Source organism: Helianthus annuus, chromosome 1 (genome assembly GCF_002127325.2).
Source record: "Helianthus annuus cultivar XRQ/B chromosome 1, HanXRQr2.0-SUNRISE, whole genome shotgun sequence".
NCBI classification, from domain to species: Eukaryota; Viridiplantae; Streptophyta; class Magnoliopsida; order Asterales; family Asteraceae; genus Helianthus; species Helianthus annuus.
In genome coordinates, this window is record NC_035433.2 from 64,721,442 (window position 1) to 64,741,007 (window position 19,566).

The window sequence follows — 19,566 nt, forward strand, 5'->3', positions numbered from 1 at the left end:
TTCGTCGTTAATTCGATGGATGTTTAAGTATTGCACTTTGTCATTCATCGTGAGGGTTTAATCTCGTGAGTTATCGTAAATGCTGTATTAGTTACTGACCTAGTTCGTGTGCATTGTTATTTAAATTAGGTTATCAGGCTAATCAGTAGGCTAAACTCTGCCCGCATAAATCTGCAATGTGAGTCATTCTCTTTTTACAAAGTTGCTTTCAAAATCATGTTTGTTTTCAAAGTTATAATTACAGGGATTAAGTGTTTGTAGTCTTCCATTACAGCTGGTATGTGGGGTTTTGTATACATTACTTGATAATTGTCACCATTGGACAACGGGTTAGCCAAGGGGTGAGTGACCATAGTCACAGACACCATTGGACAACGAGATAGCCAATAGGTGGTCGAGTGACAAATACCGTGGGTAGATGGTTGATCCAGGAAAAGTGCCATGAAGTACTACAAGCTTAAGGAAGTGGCTCAATATAAATAAAGAAACATGTATTGTAAAATAAGGATTTCCCAGTAAAATCACTTTATTGTAAATTACGGGGTTTATCCCGAATTATGAAATAAAATAATCGGGCATTTCAAGTTTTAAAAGATCCTGTTAAAACCTTCCGCTGTCGCATAAATTAAATACCACGGGTTTCCTGTCCCGCGGCTCCTGACCGGGTCAAACCGGGGCCGGGGCCGGGACAAGATTGAAGGCTGATTGTGCAGGATCAGATAAAAAAACATCCATCAAAGTTGTTATCGCAATCTCACATATACTGAGGTGTGGGATGAGAGTTCGAGCCATGTCCCTTTACATGTTCGAATGTTTTTACTTAATTAATTTCAAATTAGTTTTTCGGTGTGCTGTATTTGCTTCGAATATTTTTCTAAAGTAAATTCAAATTAGTTTTTTGGTGTACTGTATTTGCTTCCCTAAGAGTAATGTATATATAAAAAGGTTAGTTAAAGAAATCATAAAATATAAAATATAGATAACTAATCAAAACCTTTCGTATGTTTTGATTATAAATTTTTAAAATATGATATTAATATACCAATTAACAATTTAGAAATTGATATATCATTTTACATTCTTTGTGGTATTCTTTCTAAAAAAGGAATGATCATTTGAAAAGAAACTTAATTAACGTGAATTACAACTCTTAATTGTAAAGGGAAAAAATAAAAGAATCACTTCTAATCAAAAGTAGGGGGTTGTGCCCGCATGCCGCGGATGACGTTGCTGGATCTTAATTTGTTAGGCTATGTTTATATTACGAAATTCATAAGCTATCGGGAGGGTTCACCAATCGTTCTAGAAAAATAAAGAGAAAACACACAAAACAAAAGTAATACTATGCCAAAAAGTTTACTGACACGTCCTCAGAAAAAAAACCCTTAAAAACTGAAATAAATAAAGGAAAACAATCCGTCCGTTGTAGAAACCGAAAGCAAAAACCACAAAGTAAAAGTCTTAAGATATCCAAAATGATCTTGATATCAGTTTGATTTGTGAGTTATTATTTTTAATTATCTAAATACGGAAAAACTTTTTCACCCAATTAAATTCAGCAATTAAAAAGTTGTTTAGATAAACAGTTTTTAAAAAAATAGTTAATAGTAAGTTAAAATAAAATAAAGACATAAAAATAAAATAAAAACACAAAAATAAATTAAATAGTTAAGCTAAACAATAATAAAATTGTTATGTTAATTCTGATCTAAATAATTAAAGGAAAAACAGAAACCTTTCAAAATCATTAAATAAATATGTACTGCAAAATAAATCAGAATTTTTTAAATATTAACTTTTCTCGTATTAATTTGAAAGACTTGGATAATGATAATAATTCCAAATCCTTATACGAATATCCGAAAGAGTGGTATAAATAAGATACTATACAAACCCTAATACACTACTCGCTTTCAAACATACATCCTAACGTACATTTACTAACATTCACATCTTTGAACAAAAATAAACATAAACTAACCTTAATTTGAAGTTTCTATTAGGTGGTGACGATGGAGACGAGGTGATGACGGTGGAGACGAGGTGGTGGTTCGATATCTAACATACATACATACAAATACAAAAATTATAGAGGATATAACATATATAACATAAATTATAGAAGAACTTTAACAAAATCTAACAAAAATATACCTTTTAACGATCTTGAGCATTCATAGGCGAAGGAGGAGAAAGAAACTGAAGAGTTTTGGGGGAAAAGTGGGAAAAGAGGGAAGAAACTCGCCTTTAGGGTCTGCAGCTTTTTAGGGTTCATAAGGGCGACACACGTCGCCGCTATTGAGTACTCCTATCACTGCTATTGAGTTAAATTAAACCGAGCCGTTCAATCATGATAAGGAATAAGTGGCTGGGGTTTATTGTGGGACATCGGGTTACAGATCGATCAATAGCAGCGACATAAGGCATGTCGCCGCTATTGCTCCGTATTCTTGTAGCTTTGTGCCCGCATGCCGCTGGTGACGTTGCTGGATCTTAGTTTGTTAGGCTTTGTTTATTACGAAATTCATAAGCTATCAACCAATCGTTCAAGAAACATAAAGAGAGAAAACACACAAAACAAAAGTCATAATATGGCAAAAAGTTTATTGACACGTCTTCAGAAAAAAAAAACTTGAAAACCGAATTAAATAGTAAAGGAAAACAATTCGTCCGTTGTTGAAACCAAAAGCGAAAACCACAAACTAAAAGTCTTAAGATATCCGAAAAGATGTTGACATCAGTTTGATTTGTGAGTTTTTTATTTTTAATTATCTAAATATGGAAAAACTTTTTCACCCAATTAAATTCAGCAATTAAAAAGTTATTTAGATAAACAGTTTTTAAAAAATAGTTAATAGTAAGTGAAAATAAAATAAAGACATAAAAATAAAATAAAATAAAATAAAACAAAAATAAAAATAAAACAAATAGTTAAGGTAGACAATAAAATAATAAAATTGTTATGTTAAATCTGAACTAAATAAATAATTAAAGGAAAAAAAAAAGAAACACTTCAAAATCATTAAAAAAAAATATGTACTGCAAAATAAATCTGAATTTTTAAAGATAAACTTTTCTCGCATTATTTAAAAAGACTGGGATAATGATAATAATTGCAAATCCTCATAAGAATATCCGAAAGAGTGGTATAAATAAGATACTATACAAACCCTAATACACTACTCGCTTTCAATTCAAAACCAAAACCATCATACGTTTTCTTCGATCTGGTGAGTGCTACTTGTTTACTTTGTTAAGAAATAAGGAGTTACGCAATGGAGAAGTATACAAAAATCATGGAAATTGGACGTGGGTCGTATGGTGTTGTGTGGAAGGCGATGAACAAGCAAACCGGTGAAGTGGTTGCCATCAAGAAACTCAACAATGAGTACAAGACGAACGAAGACAGCATGAACCTGCGAGAAGTTAAATCACTCATCAAGATTGTGAATCATCCGAATATCGTAAAGCTCAAGGAAATAATAAGAGAAAACAACACGCTGTTCTTGATATTCGAATACATGGAATGCGATCTCTACCAACTTATGGTTGAACGAACAAAGCCTTTTACAGAATCCGAGATTAGAAACATGTGCTTCCAAATCCTTCAAGGTCTAGCATACATGCACCACAAGGGTTACATGCACCGTGATCTCAAACCGGAGAACATTCTTGTTTCCAAGAATATACTAAAGATTGGTGATCTTGGTTCTGCCCGAGAGACAAATGGTGAACAGCCATACACCCATTATAATGTTACAACGTTATGCTATCGCGCCCCAGAGGTTTTTCTACGATCTCCGTGTTACAACTCTTCGGTTGATATGTGGGCATTTGGTGCAATCATGGCTGAGTTATACACCACCCAAGCAGTTTTTGATGGTTCTTCTGATGCGGATGTAATGCAAAAGATATGCGGCGTGTTAGGCACCCCAACAGAAAGTACATGGCTCTCGGGATTGGATCTTGCAAGAAATGTGTTATATCGGTTTCCAGATTTTCCTGGCATGCGGTTTTCTGAGTTGTTGCCGACCGCAAGCTCTGATGCCGTTAATTTGGTTGCTTCACTTCTTTCATGGTGTCCAAGTGATAGGCCGACAGCCATGGAAGCGCTTCAGCATCCTTTCTTCCATGGCTGTTATTGTGTGCCGCCAACAATCCGCCTTGAAGACACCTTCCTTAATTCGGTGCCGCTAGTGTTCAAAATGGCTAAGCAACGGGAGTTGTTGAAAGAGAAAAGAAGCTTGACTAGTTGTGGGAGTGGACTGGAAAAACTGGATTCAAATGAAGATCAGATTCTTATGCTGCAATCAATAAATTTCTTTGACTTTATGGAGTAAGAAGAATTACTATGAACTCATAGAAATTGACTCTCAACGTTGTTTAAGGTTTTAATTAGTTTGTAAACTTGTACTTGAATTTGTTTTGGTATTATGTGGATCACAAATTGACGTCAGATTTTCTTGATGTGTGATTCTTTTATTGGGTCTATTGATATTCACAGAAGAATATAAAATACATATGATTGCATAATAAACAAGTTATAATATAAAAGGTTTCATTTAAATGTGTTTAATTTAACAAGTGTTTTGCGTTCAGTTTGTATGGAAGTATAAACTATCTCCATAAGGGGAGGAGGGTGGTTCACTAGTGATAGAATTTATCACTCATAAGCGCCAATCAAGTTTCGCCATGTCATTGACCATTTTTCCATCACTCACAACTTTTTTTAGTGAGGGTGGTCATCACTCATCACCACACCCAACAATTTCCCCCCAACCAACAAATACCCTCACAAATAAAACCATCACGGTGTGGAAAAATTAACGAAAATGGAATTCCGTTAATGTATCACGCGTTATAGCAAGGAGGCGGGGTGGGATTTTGGAATGTATCACGCGTTATTAATGTTTCCGTGATAATATAACTGGACCGCCCCGTCCTCTCTAATCCAAAGTCACAATTCGAGTTACGTGAAGTTATTAATTTTTGTGTCAAAAATTACAAAAATAACATAATTTCATTTCACAAATATAATATTTTGCTTGTTATTTTGAGACTTGTAATGATAGTTGATTTGATTTTAAAACTCTAATATTACAGAATTTATATCTTATTTTAAAACTAACCAGCAATAACTAAGCTACACGCATCCCTAACCCACAAACCCATCCCCCTCTCGCCAAACAACGTTGGCGTTTTTACACAAACCTTCGACGTCCCCGCTCTCATTCTCTACTTTCGCCGTTATAGCCGTCTGTAGCCACAAACTTTTAACCTCGAGTCCATAGCCTCTCACTACCACGAGTGTGCCATGTCATAGTTCGAAAGTATGAAATACCTCCCCCATCCAAAGTACAAAGTTACGATTGGAGTCTCATTTCTCAAGAAGCCATTGAAGCATGACTTGTGTCGGTGTTAACAAAAGATTGATGTACTTTAGGCCCACCAATATTTTTTTGCATGTCAAGTTATTAATAATACAAACAAATACACATTTATAAACAAAATAGTTATGGGATTTAATTTTTAAGCATGTCATTTAGAAAGTCCCTAAAATATTTATAGATAGTTATGGAACTGATTTTTTAACATGTGACTCAAAATCTCTAAAATGAAAGTGTATTAAATAGTGTTGTCGGATTTATTTTTTAAAGAATATGTGTTCTCGTTTAACGAGGGTCCCAATAACGTGTCACATCACGCATTAACGACCGGAACACCACGTCCGTACAGCGGGTTGCGTTAGTGGGTGATCCCGTTAATGTGTTGGCAGAGGTGAACGAGAGAGACGTTGGGGGCGCGCAACACAATGCGAAAATGACCGTTCGCAAGGCCGGCCCAAGCCCAAGTATTTTGAGGCTTTGGCTTTGGGCCTCCAAATCTTTAGGGCCTCCAGATTTTAATATACATATATATATATATATATATATAGCATATATGGGCTGGGCTGCAAATTAGCGATATTTGCACGCTGCAGATGGAGTAAATGAGTTGGCCTTAGGTTTTTTTTCATTGCGGATGCAGTTTACGAACTACAAGACTTCAGGGAAATAAATTGTCACCTGTAATGGCGCTAACAGATTGGGAGAGGGAGAACGGAAAGGTCGTTGATCATCCAATATCACAACGGTCATCTGAATCATCGACTATGGAGTCTTTCATTGTTCTGCCACGAATCAACATCATTCATCTATTGATTCATATGATTCATTCTCTGTTCAAAGTTCTAAGGCTTTGGTGACGAGATTGAAAGCCTTCGAGACGAATTCTAAGGCTGCTGTTGTTGAGTGGTGAACAAGTGACGAAATTGAATGTTTCGATTCAATATTAAGGTACATTATATATTAATTCTCTAATTGCCCAATTAGATTATGTGATATTAGGCTCTAATTGAAGTTTGTGATATATTTTGCCCCTTAGCAATTAGCCCTAATTGAAATTTGTGGTGAGTGTTTTTTTGTGAATCTGTGATATACTTTACAATTTGTGATAGATTTATAAATTATAATGTCAAATAGATATCGTACATTTGAAGAGTTTTTTTTTTCGAAAAGGGCCTCGAATTTTTACTTTGTCTTAGGCCACAAAAATGGTTGAACCGGCCCTGACCGTTTGACATCGGTTGTGGTGGGAACTTGGATTGATGTTTGAACTTGGGTTGGTGTTGCTAGGTTTTGGTGTTTGAATTTTCTTTTTCTTTTTTTTTTTTTTTTGTTGCAAGGTTCTTAAGAAGAAGAAGCAAAAGGAGGGTAATGGGTGTTGGGTTTTAAAAAACTTTTTGGGATTTTGACATATTTAGCCCCTCTAGTTTGTGTAGGTTATAAATTTAAATTAAAACTTCTAAATCTAAAAAAATTAGTATAAATTTTATTGTGGATTTTAGTTTAGATGTTATTTTTAAAGTTTGTTTTACATTCTATAAAAGATATTTTATATAAAGAGAATTATTATTGTTAAATGATTGAAGTTTGGTTAAACGACAACACCTAGTTAATGAAAGTGTGTTGAGTTGGTGCTGATGTGGTAGCACTTTTTCTTAGTTAATGAAAAAATGTGTTAACCCAGAACACATAGTTAAAAACACAAATATACCATTTAGACTAATTACACTTAACATCCATTAAAAATAAATTATTTTAACTATTTCATCCACTAGAGGTGAGTAGAAACCAAAATAATTAAACCGTAACCGATAAACCGAAACGAAACAAAAATCGACGGTTCGGTTTTTGGTTTTTTAATAACCGAAAATTTCGGTTCGGTTTTCGAATAATCATTTTCAATAATCGAAAAAACCGAACCGAACTGATAAGTTACAATAGTATGCTTAGTCCATGTATTTTTATGTTAAAGTTTAAATTTAAATTGTTTAGGTATTTATAAAAAACATTAACATATTTATTAATAATTGAAATGATTTATTTATTGCCTACAAGTAATAACAAAATTTAATGTAAATAATTAAATGATCTTGGAATTATTATAAGTTATTTATTGCCTACAAGAAATAACAAAAATTAATATAAAAATTAAATGATCTTTTAAGTATTATAAGGAAAATGTCTTAATAAAAACTTTAGAGAAACTAAAAATAAATTAAAAGTTTAGGTTTAAATGAACAATATTAATTAAAAAGGTTAAATATAATAAATTAAATATAAAATATAAGAAATATTCTTAAATTTTAAATTATACCTTTTATTTTTTGGATCTTATATAATTTTGTTCCAAAAACAAAAAAAAAAAAAAACCAAACGGAACTAGTGTAAAAACCTTAAAAACCAAAAAGATCGAAACCGAATGGTTTTAAAAAATCAAAAACCAACATTTTGGTTTCGGTTTTGATTTTGGCTAAAACCCAAACCGAATTAAACCGTGCACACCCATATCTACTAAATAACAAATAAAATAATTTATATTATCCCCTACTCACAAAAACTGTTACTCTCCTTTCTCCTCTTCTTTCAACACTCAACACTATCCATACATTTCATTACTCCATCGCGGACTAGTGTCCTACTAGTTGTGCGTAACTTTGCAAATTTTTGATGTAGCATTTACGAATATGTTTCTGATTTTAATAATGAGAAATTTTTATTCATGGTATTATGTTGGTTTGTATAAAACTTTTATATGTTTAGAAAAACAAATCCAATAATCTAGAATAGAAAAGATAGGGTTAAATTTGATAATACTCCATTTTGTGCCTGAAGTCGAAATTACTAAATTGTCGGACATGGATATTTGTGCAACTTGCTTGGAGTAGGTCAAATGAGAAAAATAAAGGGATTATAATAAGTTCTTGTCTTTGTTTCAATTACTGAGAAGAATCGCAGAGATCTTGAAAATCGAGAAGGATACAAATAAGAATGAAGTGTATTTCCTTTTTACATGGGGGTCGGGGTATTATCGTGATGGCTTTTGTGATAGCGTGACCATCATGGTTATACTGGCACAAGCCTTGTGATCACTATAATTTCCTTCCTCGCTGTGGTGGTGATCACGAGCATGATGGAGTATGGAGTCATTAAAAAACGCTCATGTAACTGTTAAACATTTAAAACAAAGCATTTTTACCACTGTATATAAACCAAATCTTAGACCACCTGTAGTGGGTTTTTTTTGGCGTTTTTCCTCAAAAAAACGCCCTTCCACGCCTAGGAGACCGCCCCAGGGGTGTTTTTTTCAAAAATTTTCCCTAAGCGTTTTATTTAAAACGCCAAAATCCGCACACCATTCAAAAAACAACCGTTTCTTTCAACGGTAACAAACAAAAAATTTAAGTTTTTTAATTTAATTCCACCTATTAACCTATAAAACATTCCACCTTTCACTCATTTTTTATAAACTTTGCCCTCCTATCTTCTATACTACCTTTGAAATCCAGTACTTGGGGTATGCAATTTTAACAAATTCTGAATTTAACTACGCCCAAGCACTGTTTTTTGATTTGGACACAAATGTGAACAACATTAAAAAAGGTGGCAACTAATGAGAAAAATAATGCTTTTCTGATGTACCCTAGACTATTAAGCTAGTACCTGCAAAAACATGTTTCAAAAAAAGGATTTTGAACAAGGTGCAACTTTTAAAATAAAGAAATTTTACTCGCCTTATGACAAAAGAGTCAATTGTTTCAAAAACACAAGTAAAGGGGGATGAGAATGTTTTAGATGAGTCCACATCTGTTGCTCAAACCTCTGATGCTGAGCCCACTGCTCCTGGTGAACATGACACCACAACCGGTGTTGTGAAACCCACACCATCGATAACCAAAAAGAAACCTGTCAAAACCAAAAAGCCCACCAAAACCAATAAAATGGGTCCTCTGGAAGATGAGATCCCAGAGGTTAACCGAGTGACAACACAAATCTCACTTGAAACCACTGCTGCTACTTCCTCACAACGTGTGGAAAGATCTCAACCCATAGACCAAACTCATCATGGATCCTCACAAAAGGATCATGTTGTAAGCATAGGGACACCACACAATGAAGCATATCTTTCATTTGAAAATATGCTTAAAAGCCCTTTCTCCCGGGGCAATGTCGCTTTCTACACCACCACCTTCTTCTCCAATTCCACCAACCATATTACCACTGTTTGAAGTCACTACTAGAAAATATAGCTTTTGACACCGCATATTCGGTAGCAAAACGGTAGCAATTGCCATATTGCCACCATTTTGTAACCGAAAATGCGGTGGCAAAAACACCCGTGTCAATTGCCCTATTGTCACCAAATAGCCACCACTTTTATACTTTGCTACCAGATTTTTGTCACCACAAAAACGATCAAAATTATTTGTGACCGCTCCATGTTTGCTACTCGATGGCCTTGTTTGCTACCAAGTTGTGACGGTTTTTTTGCCACCGTTTTGGTACCATTTAGCCACCGATGTTCTCACCATTTAGCCACCGTTTTCATTGAAAATTTGCTACAATTTAATGACATATTTGCTACCGTTTCATTAAAAATTTGCCACCATAACTGTTTCTCTATTTCCAAATTTTCCATTTTCCATGCTTTTTTATCATAATGCATTTCTAAAATATTACAAATTCATATAAAATAATTGAATAAAATTACAAAATCCGAAAAATATATAAAATTATAAAACATTCTAATCTAAATGCCAACTAAAACATCAAATTACCGAAATTATCCTAATATGATAAACATCAAAACGTTCAAAACCAAGTGTTTATAGCCTATCTTCGAACCATAGCGGTTAACATAGCTTCAATTTGTGACATCCTATTGAGCATAACATCTTTGTCCACCTTATCTTTTTCTTTTTCAACCAACAAGCCCGCAATAACTCCATTTAACCTTTCTTTTTCTTCATCATTTTCCTTAACGAGCTCCTTGATAACCAAGTTCGACTTTTCAATCTACAAAACAAATAATGAACAAAATCAAGAAGTCAGAATCAAAGAAAACGTACAAATTCACACAACCGGACGAAATAAGTCAGGTATTGGTGAGAAGTATTAGAAGTTAACAATAATGTACAAAGTAATATAAAAGCATTTAAATTTTTAGTTACTATCCTACTAATTATAACTCCTACTGATCCATATCTAAATATATGACTAGGGGTGAGATTTTTAATCCAAACCCAAACCCGATTACAAGGAACCCAAATCCAAATAACCCGAACCCAAATAATGTCAATAAGCGAACACAAATATCGTATTTGGATTGGTAATCAGTTAACTTTAGGGAGATTCGCATTGACCGGTTAACCCGATTATATTTAAAAAAAGCTGCCAAATGGGTCAATTTGATTGTTTTTTAATCAGTCTTAAACTATATTGTCTTTATTTGTTTCACGGATCGGGTAACAAGTCAATAAACATCATGTTCCAATCTGTTATTATAAAGTATGGGTCACAAGTAGAAGTGGCAAAATGGGCGGGTTGGGCAGGTTTGGGTAATGGGTTAGGATGGGTATGAGTTAGAATGGGTATGGGTTAGGATTGGTTTATTAAGAAATGAGTTAGGATGGGTTTACGTCAAGATGGGTTTTCGTCAAGATGGATTTGGGCATGATAGGCTAAAATATAAATAAATTAAAAAAAATCAAAAAATTAAAAAAAAAATAAAAATAAAATAAAAAAATAAAAAAAAATCAACTATAAAGAGACCCTTTTTTCGATACCTTTCTAGCATACAGACTCCGAATGTTTTTAACTTTTTCTTTCCCCCAGCCCAACAATAAATCATGATGTTTCTTACTCCGCCTGCAACCCTTTGTATGAAGTGAGAATATTTCACTGCAGCCACCAATCTGTGTTTATGTTCATCTTCAATAATGTTTAAACCTACCCTCATGCCATGTATATCTTCATCGAATCCCTTGACGATCCTTATCATAAAACCATTAAGACGAATCCGACTAACGTTGTCATTGATCCATTTAGTACACCTGAAAAAGTTTAATTAACACCAAACAGATCACATTAGTGTCAAAACGTGTGTAGAGTGAAACAAGTTATTTGTTCACTGTGCAAACTGATACTAGTGTGACAATGACTTGATTGTATATATTCTATCCATCTGATCGATCATCCATTAACTTTTTCATGACATTAAACTGGTCATAAATTTCTTCATCGGTCATTCTATTTAGCAACCTCGGGTAAATATATCAAAGGATTGTCTGCTGCAAAAAAAGGAATTATTTATTATATATCCACATTTGACACCTTTCTATAAAGAAATTTTAACATTTGCTATTTCACAAATCATCTCAGGGAGCTTCTCAAAACTGAATATGAACTCAACGAGTCGCCAATGGATAAGTTTTGAAAACCCATCCTGAACCATTCTTTTTTAATTCAAAGCCCATCCTGACCTATTCTCTTTTTTGTTGTTTTTGAAAATTACCCATCTTGACCCCCTAATATTATTAAGTTAACCCAAATCAACCCATTATTTTATATTCAAAGCCCAAATCAACCCAAACTTACACATGTGGGTTGGGATTGCCAGGTCTGGTCACAAGGGATGGGTTAGGTTTGGTTGACTCGTTTGAGATAAAAATTAACCCAAATTAACCTAATGCTCAAATACATGAATTAAAATTGTCACATCTATGATTTATCTTCTTTTCAGTAGTGCATCTACTTTGTTATAAGAAAAACATATATAATCAAGCAATTTATCCCAATTCCCATGTAACTAAATAGTAATATTCATCGGCCACAAGAAGAAAGTTTTAGCTTTTAAACTGATTAGGGATTTTAACCCAAAAAGAAAATACATTTTCTTTTCAACAAGTCAACCAAACACTGAATGTGTTTTCACAACAATGGTTTTATCTTGGTCTTCAGTACTAAAATCTTTACTGCCATCCTTTTTTTATCACAAGATTTAAACAAGATGATATGTTCAAGGCTTCAAGCATACACATTTTTGGCTCATAATAAGTAATTATATTAAACAGAAGCAGAGAATAAAGAATTGTGAAAGCGTACCTATTTTTCGAGTCAAGAGTTATGATGTTTCTGTCTACGTTTTTATCTCTAGAACATTTTAGCAGACGCTTCCTACCTTTTGGTGTTATTATCAAAATGTTCAATACGTGTGTTTTGAGCACCAATTGATTCTTTAATGTGACTTCACAAAGTGCACTATTACTACACAACTTGCAAATCTCGAAAAAGATTATTACTAAAGCCAAATAAGAAGGGTGATGCTAAAGGGGCATAGGCATTAACAATTAAAAGCATAGATTTAGCTAAGGACATAGGCATTCACGATTAAAAAAAAATGGCAGTACAAAAACAATTAGTGAACTTGTACCTAAAGAGGCCACACCTACCGGTTTTGTTAATTGTGTACATGTTGGCTCAAGTTGATAGTGACTAGGGGTGCAAACGAGCCGAACCGAGCCCGAGCTTGAGCTCGGTTAACTTATGAGAGATTGGGCCCGAGCTCGGCTCGATTCGAGCTTTGTTTTCAAAGCTCGAACTCGGCTTGTTTGAATTTTCTCAAGCTCGGGCTCGATAAGGCTCGGCTCGTTTCGAGCTTTTTATCGAGCCGATCTCGAGTAGCTCGCGAGCCGCTCGGCTCGTTTGCACCCCTAATAGTGACATTAATAAAATAGAATTATATGAAATGGTGGTGATTAACCAACACTTAAAATAAGACATACAATTAGCTAAATCATGTTGGCTCAAGTTGATAGTGACATTAATAAAATAGCATCATATGAATTGATGGAATTTTCATATTGGAAAAACCATCACCAAACATGTTATCATCAACTACAGATAATAACCAAGTTATATGCACAATGGTGAATAAAACTAGAGGTAAAAACTAACACATACATTTCATCAAACACTTGGTAGGCATTTAATCTAAACATCACTAATTACATACATTATCTTAAACTAAACCCCAAAGTTAAAGCACAGATCAAGTTTCATCATATATTCTAGCACTCATGGTAAGACACAAAGGTTGGAATGCAGAGTAAAAAAATACCTTCAAAGTGGCATAACTTCAAATTGCAATAGTGTTGAACAAAAGAGTGCAAATTAAAGTTCAGCTGATTGCAAATTTATCCATAGAAAGTTCCCTTGGGTTGAACTGCTATGAAATTTTGGGGCTGGTTCATCTGATGGTGCGGTGGAGAGGGATTTTGATGAAGCGGGATTAGGAGTGAGTTTAGGGTTAGGGATTTTGAGGAAGCGGGATAACTAAGGCAGAGAAGGGTACTTTGGAATAAATTCAGAATTAAGTGGGGAAAATGGTTGAACTGCTATGAAATTTTGGGAGGCAAGTAAATTCTTTTTTTTAAAAAAAAAACCCTAATATTTGAGACGCAGTGTAACGCTACGCGTTTTTTTTTCATAACCTTCTATATTTAGAAACCATTGTTCGTATTCTTATTTTGGAAACCTTAGTATCCTTATATTCGTCGTTTCGTTATAATCATCGAAAAATCCTTATCTTAAATTTAATTCGTTATAAATATGATTATTTATTCGTTGTTTAATTAATTAAATTAATTACCTTTGCAAGTTTAAAAGTTTTGTTTTAATCTGGTTGGTCTCGTTAGATTTGATAGTTAGAAAATAATACAACTAACCTAGTTAATTTAATGGTAAAGTTAGTTTTCTTTTTTTTAAACAAAAAAAATATAAAACAAACTGATGACCACGGGACTTGAACCCGGGTCACAAGCTTCTCCACACGCGCACATAACCAACTGAGCTGCACCTTCACTCTCGTTAAATCCAACCTGAAACCCAACCCACTAACTAAACCTACCCTTATAAGATATCTTTAAACCCTAATACTAAACAAAGAGCAGCCAACTCCCTCACATCTCTCTCAGCCGACACCCCCCTTCTCCTCTCCTTTCTCTGCGTAATCAGGCCACCGGAGCAACCCTGGCCGACGCCGGTTCCTTCAACGGCAGGCAGCACCATCTCTCTCTCTCTCACAAGCAAACCCGACACCGCACCTCTCGTCTCTCTCGCTCGTCTCCTCCCTCTATTAATCGTCGACGGCGGTGGGTATTGGTTTCGCGACAGAAGACGGCGGCGGCGGCGGAGGTCTCAACTGCTGGTGTTGAAGACGACAGTGATGATTTTCCGGCGCACGACGACGACGTCAGTGGTCGTCGAAACAAGGCGACGGTGGTTCAGGTTAGAGATTGATTCGGATTATGTTGGTTCAAGTTCTGATTCAAGTTTCGTCTCAGTTCTGTTTTTGGTCGGGTCTGGCATGCCTGATTTCGGGTTCTGACTTGTTTCGAATCCTAACTCGGCTCGGGTTTCACGAGCAGTCTGTTTAGTTTTGGCTCGAGTCAGGGTTCAGTTCAGTCTCGGCTCACGTTCAGTTTCGGCTCAGTCAAACCGGTTCAGACTTCATGTTCAGGTTAGAATCCGATTCGGGTTATGTTTGTTTAAGCTTCAAATTCGTATAATTCTAATCAGGTTTGCTGGTTCTGTTTCAGTTTCGGTGCGGATTCGGGTCTCGGTCAAACCGCGGTCAACGGTCAGAATCGAGTTCGGGTCAGCACCGGTCGAGTCAGTCTTATCTGGTTCGGGTCGACGGGTTAGACACGAGCCTCGGTATAATAACGTCGCGCATATAAATTATGTTGTTTCGTATCTATTTATTTATTTATTTATTTTTGTCGCGGAACCGCACCTGATATAATTTGTAAACATAATAGATAAGTAAATATATCCATATTGTTCCGTTTATTGCTTATTGAATTTTGAGAATTTTAACGACAACTTGCGTTGTCGGGATCGTACAAAAACAGAGGAAACTCTGTCCGATTTTCTTTAAAAATATATATATGTACTTTTTAGGCAAACCGCTAATGAAAACGTATCGAAGTCTAAATGATTTTTATAACAATAAGTATAAACGTATATTTATGTTGTCAACACTTTTATAATGCTATTGATAGGCTTAATTTAGAATTCTTACTTAAACAATATAAATATATATGTATACATATGCATATATACTAACTAGCTATACTCTAATTTCCAATTCAATCCTTCGTCGTAATTCCGATTTCTCATATGCCTGCGTTGGCCCATATAGGGTGACATCGGTGTTCCATCATCCTAACCTCACACTCATCGACACTTGGATAATCGGAAGACTTAACAATTTTGTGAGTATACTCGTACTTTTCCCCTTTTTACTTTTACCACTTTTGGGGCGTAACATGTTTACTTATTGAAACTTACACAAGAACTTTTGTCTAAACACATGAACATTCCTATAACATGCTTGTATATGTGATGGCTTGATACTTTAAATTTGGGTGATTCTTATGTGTTGAACTTATCATTAACTTCGTACGAGCCAAACCTTGACATATGTAGCGCTATAGGATTAACGACCCGCCTCTACTGAAACTTTGGTTATGTCATGAGCAAGTTGCGTTTTCTTGGTTTGATATGTTAGACACATGCCATATTTAATGTTTATCTTGAATCGCATGCTTGCTATGAGGGATTGTTCACACTTTTATCTTATGCTATGTATGTACCAAACTTGTATACTCGCCTTTGCTTTTGCATTGACTTTATTTTTAACATGTTACAGGTGGATGTTGACGGCGCATGGAATCTAATAGGATGCTTAGATACACACTTAGAAAGAATTGTATTTGTATTGTATCATTTTATTATTCGTGTTGTTGTACTTTGTTTCAAAAGCCTTGTAATTGATCCTTTAGAAATGGAATGAAATGATTATTTAAATACTTGTCACAATTATAGCGTTATGATGTCTCGAGCAATCTTCACACTTCGTCTCATCCCGATGTTTCCGCCATTGGTTGGGGTGTGACAGATTGGTATCAGAGCCATAACTATAGGGAATTTGGAAAAGTAGGAATGCTTTAGCCTAGTCTATAGTTTAGGGCTTTATTCTTGTGTTCTACTTGAAACTACTTGCATGCTACCTTATTTGTTCTTATTTATTCTCTTTTGATCTTTTAAGCATATATGTCGCTTATGTGTTAACACTTGACATGCTATACTTGTTTTAGTATGTGTAAATACTTGTTCCATCGTTCGATTCTTTATGTGTATTCTTGGTATATATCTCTATGTGTTGGTACTTGTTTTATCGTCCTATTCTTTATGTACCGCTCTTGAGGTGCATTCTTATGTGTTTATACTTGTTTGCGTATTTTTTTAACACACTCCCCTATTCTAAAGCATTTTAGTCGATTTTTTTTCTTAAACTCGAAAACACTCATATTGTACAAAAGAGACAAGTTTACCAAAATAGGCGTGAAACCCACAATTTGGTAAACGACTTTCATTTTGTTTGATTTCATTTTGTTGCACGAATTTACACCATTAAGTTAGAAGTGAAATCCACATCTTAATGGAAATTTCAAATTTCAAATATCATTTTCTAGTGGACCCTCGTTAACATGTCGAAATTAAATTTTGACCCAACGAGTACCAACCACACTTAGGGTACAAAGTCGTCAAGCTAGGGGTGAAACCCGCACCTCGTCGACTAGTCCCACTCCTTGATTTTCAAAAATCCCGCCAAGTCTCGAATTTTCGATGGATTGGGAACATGTAGTGACTGGAAGGGTGAATACCGTTAACCGAGATATCGGCGAGAGTATTCCACCTATTAGGCCAAAGCATGTGTCTTAATTCCAAAAGATCTTTCGATCACTTTGGTTAGTCAATGTTCCGTTTGGGACCATCCAAGTTTTATTCGAACTTACGCTTTATTATTTTTGATCTTTTGTCACTTTTGATCAATTTTTCGAGATTTCATCGTTGCGCAACATCATACTCTTACTTTTCATACGATTATACATTATTAGCATGCATGATTTCACGTAATTTTATTTACCCTTTTATAACAACGAGCAGAGACATATCATTGAGATAGGAGTGATTTCCTTAACTTGATGATTAACTCCACTTCTTTTCTCATCTTACAACGACATCATCAACGGATTAGGGGTGATTCCCTTACCTAGGTGATCGTTACCGATACTTTCTTTTAATAGACTATATTATGTAAACACGATCATGTTTATATCTAAATCGCTTATCATTAGTCAAATCTCTAATTATATCAAAATGCATTGATTATATAAACGAACTTCTTATCTTACAATCTATTTTCATCTAGCTCGCACACAAAATTCGTAGATTTTTCGTAAACGCTTATTTCTCGACATTCAAAACGTTACGAAATGCTACTCATCAACTTAATCGGTCCAACAAAACCATTGCTCACAAAATTTTGTATTCAACATAACTATTGAAACACTTATAAAATATTACAAATATTATTCAACATTTACAAAAACTTCTTTCAAAAGCAATAAAACATTTTATTAAAAGACACTTTTTCAGCAAACACTAAATCCATATACCAAATTCCTCTTTCTAAAGGATCAACTCTTCACGAAAATCCGTAAACTTCGAAACCTTCTAATACAAAGTTACTTAAAACGGCGCAAACTTATTAATCTCTAGAAATTTTTTTTTCAAAACCTCACTCGATACGCCAATTAAATTCAAAACACGTGGACAAGGAAACTTCATAAGAACCGGCAAATTCGCAACTATGTAAATTCTTTTAAAACCATAATAGGCATTTCCATTCTTTTACAAAGTATCATTTCGCATAATCAAAAGATGTTTTCTTTTATATTCTCCTTACATTCATAAACTAGATTTTTACATTCCATGACAACTCAATCTATTTTAACTTCGCATTTTGCGCGCACCACTATATATGCATATCGTTTTACACGTTTCAGTCAATATCTCTCAACAATCACACGCACGTCACTCGTTCTTTTTTTTTTCTTTCATACTCAAAACTTTTAATCATTTACGCGCATAAACTTGTGTATTTCGATTATTACTGTAAACAAAATCATTAATTCCTATATCCATATTTATACATTTTATGCCTTCACTTATGTTCACGCTTACACATTTATGTTATACTTATGATTCAAAAATTCGTATGTTTTACGTTTATACACACACTCACAATTATACATTTACGTTGTCTTTACGTTCATGTCTATACTACATTCGTATTCATATACATACGAGTTATGTTTTTCATTTGTACTTTTACAACTTTGTACACTTATACTCATACACATGTATTTTATTCATACTTAAACATTCATGTTTTACACTTAATTTTCACGTTTACATCTATACTCATGCATCTTGTGTTTATACTCATATTTATACTCGTATTCACACTCGTACTCGCATTTATACTCTCATCTATACGATTTATGTTATACTCGTACTCGCAGTTATACTCCCGTTTATACGATTTACGTTATATTCGTACTTGCACTTATACTCACGTTTATAAGATTTCTGTTATACTCATACTTTTGTTTGTACTCTCATTTATACGAATTGTGTCTATACTCACGTCATTCGTTGTACTCATGGTTGTATTCGCATTTTATACTCACTTTCATACACGTTATGCTTATACTTATGCTTGTGCTTTAATTCATACACATGATTCACTCATTCGTACCCGTACGCGAGCGTAATCCGAGAGATTCGCTTACGTGGGTCCCCTACATACTTAAGTATGGACTGCTTTTACACTATATTCTTATACGTACACATTCTTATCTTGTTATAAATTATGTATACCCTGACTCATACGCAACTAGTACAAGCTATGCGGATCATGCGACGATCAAAACAATCGCGGGTGCACACGGGATTGTAGTGATAGGCGTATGAAAATCATAGAGTGTACTAATGTGTATGGTAAGACACAGAACGGAACAGGACACGAATAACGAAACGGACGTAACATGGTCAAAACATGGTGGATACGCCGCTGGTACTTCCTATATATAAGTGTTTTCACCACGTTATCAAACTTTCGTAAAACGTGTCATGAGAAATTCAGTGTTTTACGGACCTATTTAGACCTAATACAAACATTAAACAACTCACAAACATATTATATCCGATTATCCACGATGAGACTTCATTCTTATGCTATTCTTATACTCAAAATCGTTATTAGATCAAT

At 34.5% G+C, this 19,566-nt stretch overlaps 1 protein-coding gene and 2 long non-coding RNA genes across 3 annotated transcripts; 2 read left to right on the forward strand and 1 right to left on the reverse strand.

The window, feature by feature from the left end:
- The first annotated feature begins 3,265 nt into the window (after positions 1-3,265).
- LOC110936721 (cyclin-dependent kinase F-4) lies at positions 3,266-4,362 on the forward strand. The gene has a single exon (XM_022179136.2). The coding sequence runs from the start codon at positions 3,276-3,278 to the stop codon at positions 4,338-4,340; it is 1,065 nt and encodes a 354-aa protein (XP_022034828.1). The 5' UTR covers positions 3,266-3,275; the 3' UTR covers positions 4,341-4,362.
- Positions 4,363-10,085: 5,723 nt separating this feature from the next.
- Positions 10,086-13,904, reverse strand: LOC110868085. The gene is made up of 3 exons (XR_002552164.2): positions 13,501-13,904; positions 11,168-11,434; positions 10,086-10,397 (listed from the first exon to the last, which is right to left on the reverse strand). It is a non-coding gene; the product is annotated as an uncharacterized LOC110868085 (long non-coding RNA).
- Positions 13,905-14,277: 373 nt separating this feature from the next.
- LOC110936730 lies at positions 14,278-16,142 on the forward strand. Its single transcript, XR_004865964.1, has 3 exons — positions 14,278-14,901; positions 14,981-15,658; positions 16,096-16,142. It is a non-coding gene; the product is annotated as an uncharacterized LOC110936730 (long non-coding RNA).
- Positions 16,143-19,566: the final 3,424 nt, after the last annotated feature.

Coding starts and splice junctions, on each gene's coding strand:
- LOC110936721 (XM_022179136.2), top strand. CDS start 3,276: ATGGAGAAGTATACAAAAATCATGGAAATTGGACGTGGGTCGTATGGT.